The following is a 6,012-nucleotide window of genomic DNA, read 5'->3' on the forward strand; positions in this document are numbered from 1 at the left end:
AGGAACAACAACTTATATTCAATACTATTCCCACAAACCTAGATCGACCCGGGCAATCGGATCCCTATAACATGAAGCAGACTGTTCAGCAGTGAAACAGATCGGATGGGACGAGGGAGGGAGAGCCAACGGAGGAAGAAGATCGAGGCAAGTTGCGGCGTCCCAAAAAAATTAGCTCTAATATCATGTTAAAAATAACAAATTGTATTCAATAGTAGTCCCTAAAAACAATATATAGAGTACACAAGGGAATAAATAATAAGAACTCTAATAACATATACATAAAAGATAAAGATTCTATATTCCTAACAATGCCAACTCGATGGATCAAGCTGATCAGATCATTTATCACTGTCATTGTCTCGTGGCGTCATGGACGAGCGGCAGGGAAAGCGAGAGATGGCAAGAGACAAGTGACTTATCTGCAGGCACAAGTGGCGAAAATGGAGCAGCAGCAGCTTGGACCGGGAGTACACAAAGACAAAGGTACATGGAACGATTGGCTTCTCTTGGCTAATCGAGACAAAGCAGGTGAGACGAATTCAGCCTGGAACTCCGGTTACATTTAATCTATCGACAGGGTCTTTTGCAGTATCACGTCATGAACAAGGCCGGGTGGACGGCAATGAAGATTCTCTGATAGCAACTGCGGATTGGTTCAAAAAGACGAGGACCGGGAGGATACGCGATTGGCATGTCTCCATCTTGGAGACGTTCATTTTTCAGATGTAGAGCCCGGAACAATTTTCGTTCCGTTAGCTAAAAAAGAAGCTGTGGCTTGGTTAACTCATACTCTTTTTCTTAAGGAATAAAATTCCATTAATCATCAGACACAGCGATATCACTGGCCACTAGGTCTCGTACACCGGGCAGTATACCATCCCATGACAGGGTAGTAGCAGTACCCGAAGGACCGGTACAGCCTAGCGTGCCACCTCATGCGCTGCTCCATTGAAGTGAAAAGCGCGAGCTCAGGAGGAGAACACCCGTATAGTCGACACTACTAGCTAGTCACTGACCGTGGGCAGACGTCGATGCCATGGCTGCGGGCGGCACGACCACGACCACGGCGTGCTCGCCACCGCTTCCGAAGTTCTACCACAATTGCGTGCACTCTCGGTGGCTCGCCGTGCGATCGCGCGCACCCGTGCACTGCTTCGGCCGCGCTTGCAGCTTGCGCGCCATCCGCACGTTTCCCGTCACGCGCGCGTGCGGCCGGGCACGGGCGGGGGCAGGATCGGGCCGCGGCTGGCACGCTGCTGGGCGTGCGCCGCGAAACACCGCGCGCCGTTTCTCTCACGTCCGCTGGAAAGGAGGGGATCACATCTCGATAGCAAACAGCCTCATCTCCATGTCTCGTGTCTCGGTAGCGAGAAATAATGCCCCCCAAAACATGAACACATTAGCTAGTGCTGTTCTAGTACGTTTTGAGTTTTACATGAGACAGGTTCAAAGAATTGCTAGAATACGAGCATCCTTTTTCGCATCATGTTTTCTTTTAATAGTATCGTTTTATATTAGAGATATCAAGGTAGGTAATTTCTGACAAAATACAGAAAGTGTGTGCTAAATTTATCAGATGGAGTTTATTCGAGAGAACTATAAGAACTTCATCAGCGCCTCTTTTGGGACCTCAAATTATTGGTACCAAGAGGGCCAACATCACAAAGCCAATGGAAGCTAGTGTAACTGTGAATGGTATTCTCCCTCTGTCCTTCCTGACGAACATTGCTTCATAGATTGGGATATTGATGGTCACTAGTACCCCACATAGAATGACCTGGAGGAAAAATACATTCAACGTCGTATTCCCGGCACCTGTCATGATTTGACTTAGCCCTCCCACCAGGCACACAAGGTTGAGCAATGCGATGGTTGCGATGATCACGTATTCTGGTGAAGACGTTCCAAATTCCATGATTTCTTGCTCGTACCGTTTTGATTCATCTTCATCGCTGACCTTTGGTGTAACTGCAAACCCCATCTTCGACAGTCCTAACAACTTCCTGATAGTGTCAATGACGCCATAGAGGTATGAGGTTATTCTTTTAACTAACCACATCCTTTGCCCGTTCCACCATCCTCTCAATGTGTCTCCAGATAATAATGCCTCATATAGGCTGTACATATTCTTCACAAATGAGACATATATGAAAGGTGTGATCCATGGACTCATAATCTAAATGACATAAGAGCATCACGTTAGTTTCAATACAAATTATATGGAAACTAAGGTAAAACTCATCATGTAGCATACCTCAGGGTATAGAGGAGTGCCCTTGAGAAGGCCTAGCGAAGGGATGATACAATAATACAGTGTAGGTAGTGAGTTGGGTGCCCACAAACCATAGATTGAGTAGCCCATTTGATGTCGCAACCTGGTATTTCCATGTCCAAATATGAAGGGGCAGTACTTTGAAAGAAAAATTGAGAAATTACCCTCGCTCCATCTCTTGTGTTGCAGTATTGTCTGAGCAACTGTTGTTGGACCTACACCGATAAATGCTGCTCTTGGCGGATTGATGTAGACTGACTCCCATCCTCTACAGTGTATTGCCAATCCGGTGATGACATCTTCCACTGGGCAACCATATTTCACTCCAATCTCATTTCCCCACTGTGTGTTATGTTCATAAGTACAGGTTGATAACGACTTTGCTTTCTCTTCAGTCTGATCTATGCACCGTTGTGTTTTTTCCTTGATTCCTCCGTCCCAGTCTTCCTTGTAGTCTTTGGTCAACATCCTGCCGCATAGGATCTCCCTTCTATGGAAGCATCCTGTGCCAATATATAGAGGGCCACCCACACTGTCCAGACCACTCAGCTCAACCTTTAGATTCAGTAGCTATGTTAGTGTCATGGCATGTATAATGACTTCATACTCTGCTATGTGAGAACTGTGTTGAAGTTACAATATTGATATTGCTGACCTGATTGATGACATGGAGGGAGTTTCCATATATGTTATTCTTGGTCATATTGTTATAGTTCTGAGGGTACTGCACGAATCCGATCTTGTGACCCATTTCTTCATCAAGGAAGAAGCACAGTGCATCTCTGATTGAGTCACTATTGTTGGAATACATATCACAGTCCACATTCATGATGATAGGGCTGTTGCTTATCACCGATGATACCCTTATCTGCATTTCAATTGGAAAGCTGAGATTTTAGAACTATCCATTGTGATTAAGCCATTTTAGTCTTTCATGGAGTACACTTTGTATTTAGCGGACGTGATGCTAATGCAAGTTGTCAGACTCCGTACCACACCTAGCGGTATCTGGCAGTTGTGAATAGGTTATCTCATATGGCCATATAGGTAAAGCCAACGGATTTGAAGTGTATATTTCACATTTATTTCCACAAAAATGGCTGGAGGAGTGGAGATTCTGACATTTCCTGAGCTTTCAAATACCTGGGGAAATTATATGATACACTGCTGATGAAATGATGCAAATTGAAACAACACCTAGGTGTATAACCACCCCTTTTCTACACCTCCTACACCGTTCATAGTCCATTGGCAATTGTGTAAATGTGATACACCATGTTTCATTCACAATTCAAATTTCAAATGGTGTAGCACACATCCTGATACACTATGAATGGTGTAGATAAAGGGTGCCTGCACAGCTAGCTAGGTACACAAAATCCATGTCCTGTGTCAACTCCATACTATGATTTTCTAACAAAGGAAATGATTAGATTGTCATGACCTTTAGGCTACTATTGCCATTTCTAGGAACTTTGTCATTATGAAATCAGAATTTGTTTCAATAAACTTGTTTTTAGAAAGTATAAGCAAATGCGTCTTTACTAATGTGAAGTATGGAGTTTACAACATATTTATTAAGTTGGTTTTGAGACGGTCTGATCAAGTAAGATTAGTGAGTGCACCGTACCAGAGCGTTCATTGCCCCAGCTTTGAAGTTATGGTGGTATTGAGGCCTCTTCTCTCGTGCCATGTACACCAGTGTTGGTAGTACATTTCCTTCATTGTCAACTGCATTTCTGTCTTTCCCATCTATCAGAATCTAGCAAAAAGGCAACATTTAGAACTTTGGAGTCTCAAATAATAGTGACTTCTTCACTCCAGAATTATGAAAATCACTGCGCCAATTTGGAGGACAGGAAAGCTACCTGAACAATTGGCTGGTGATCTTTTGAGGTAATTCCTGTATTCCATTCAGAAAATCCTTTATGATTTACCTTGATTTCTTCAGGAATTTTGCCTGACATGACAGCGGAATCAATTCGCTCTGTCATTTCTTCGTACAGGTCCTGCCCAGAATAAAATCAGTTGCCATAGCGAATATGTCAGTGCCATGGACAATTCATGCCCTGCTTCGTTTCAAAAATAAAAACAAAATACAAGCCCTGCTTAATTGTTAGGCAGCTGGTTACAAGTGTTTCGTCTAACAGTGTTCGAAAAATATGCATGCCTTGATGAATGACCATTCTTTTAAGATGCGACGATCGTCAGACTTGTCCGACTCTGAGAAGTAAGCAGCTGGTGACCTCGGCTCGATGTTGTATCTCTTGCAGAATGGAAGCCAATGCTTCGCGAACGCGGACGCCTCCCATAGAGCATAGAAAGTGAGGATCGAGCCTCCGTCATCTGAAAGGTACACACTTAATTTCTCAGCTGGGTAATTGTACGCCATGAGTGATAGGACTGTGGAGATGACAAGGCTTGGTGGCTCTGATCGCGGGTCGGCAGTGCACACGAAGATATCCACGCAGGGTAGCCGTTCTCCATATCTGCTCCAAATGACATGCATGGTACGTATGTTAACGCTCAGTATAGTATGTTTACTTCTCAAAGATGTACTTAGTATGTTTACTTCTCAAAGATGGCATGCGCATATGTACACGAAGGTTTTCTTCGGCATGCACACGATTGCAGAGAGCGGTCACGGAGCTTATTATTTGGTTTGAATGACAGTCTAGATTACACATCTAAATCTAAGCATAATAACGGAGATATGTTTTTCAGCATGGCTGGATCTTCATAGCTTCTGTCTCGGATACTTTGGTGTTTTTGTTTGGTTTTTGGCTACGTGTATCTTTAATATGCTGAGTTCGTTGTATCAATTTGACGTAACATAAAATTTAATAACACTTTATTTTTTTTAAAAAAAAAATACTTCGTCTGATCATAAATATTTATCGCTTTGATTAAAATCTAATCAAACTTTTAAAATTTTGATCGTTAATAATTTCTAAAATATTTAGTTTGCAAACATAAAAATCACACGAGTAGATTTATCTTAAAAATACTCATAATATTACATTTTTATTAAATACTATAACTATATTTAATCAATAATAATAATAAAAATTAAAAGCGTTAAGTATTTATAACCAAAGAAAGTAATGCACGTAGCGCTGGGTGAGCGAGTACGTAGCGGGATGGACGACGGAGAGAAACCTGGCGGCGAGCCTGTCCTTGAAGGTGCGGCGGCGGATGGGGCTCCACCGCACGGACTGCGTGATGACCCAGTAGAAGCTGAACCACAGCTCCGCCGCGAGCATCCCCAGCCACGCCGCCCTCCCCGAGCCGGGGCCGCCGGCGGGGACGTGCGTCGCCCTGTAGTAGAGCACCAGGCATATCCCCACGAACACTGTGACGGCGTGGAACCTGTACAGCTCCCTGCCCCCGAGCTTCTCTGTAGCAAACAGCCTCTCCATCTCTCGGTCTCTCTCAAACCTGTCGATCTGGAGTTGCTCAGAGTGACATGGGACGAGTCGGACGACTATACATAAGAGAGAGCTGTAAGCACCGGCGTATATATTAACGCCGACGGTGTCAGATGAGATCCTCTAACTTCACTGTTTTTGTAAGTTATCGTGATTTCATTTCAAATCAAAAAATATTATATAACTAAAAAACATCAAATTAGTTACAAAACTGAAAAATATTACATAATTAATTAAAAAATATTGAACTTTAATAAAATTAAAATTTAATCTTAAACGTGAATCGAAAATTAGATAATTTTTAAAGTG

General features: G+C 43.1%; 1 protein-coding gene across 1 annotated transcript; it reads right to left on the reverse strand.

Annotated features, from left to right (window-relative positions):
- Nucleotides 1-1,551: 1,551 nt before the first annotated feature.
- LOC133896686 (cellulose synthase-like protein E6) lies at nucleotides 1,552-5,771 on the reverse strand. Its single transcript, XM_062337281.1, has 7 exons — nucleotides 5,435-5,771; nucleotides 4,446-4,764; nucleotides 4,144-4,284; nucleotides 3,906-4,037; nucleotides 2,931-3,143; nucleotides 2,258-2,830; nucleotides 1,552-2,179 (listed from the first exon to the last, which is right to left on the reverse strand). Exons 1-7 carry the CDS (start codon nucleotides 5,692-5,694, stop codon nucleotides 1,634-1,636), a joined length of 2,184 nt encoding a protein of 727 aa, XP_062193265.1. The 5' UTR covers nucleotides 5,695-5,771; the 3' UTR covers nucleotides 1,552-1,633.
- Between the last annotated feature and the right edge of the window lie 241 nt (nucleotides 5,772-6,012).

Source organism: Phragmites australis, chromosome 17 (assembly GCF_958298935.1).
Source record: "Phragmites australis chromosome 17, lpPhrAust1.1, whole genome shotgun sequence".
Lineage (NCBI taxonomy): Eukaryota > Viridiplantae > Streptophyta > Magnoliopsida > Poales > Poaceae > Phragmites > Phragmites australis.

Bases quoted from the DNA above. Each gene is read 5' to 3' on its own strand.
- LOC133896686 (XM_062337281.1), bottom strand. From the start codon at position 5,694: ATGGAGAGGCTGTTTGCTACAGAGAAGCTCGGGGGCAGGGAGCTGTAC. The intron at 4,765-5,434 runs GTTTCTCTCCGT...CATTTGGAGCAG, and splicing joins AAGGACAGGCTCGCCGCCAG to ATATGGAGAACGGCTACCCT. The intron at 4,285-4,445 runs GCATGCATATTT...TATTCTGGGCAG, and splicing joins AAGAATGGTCATTCATCAAG to GACCTGTACGAAGAAATGAC.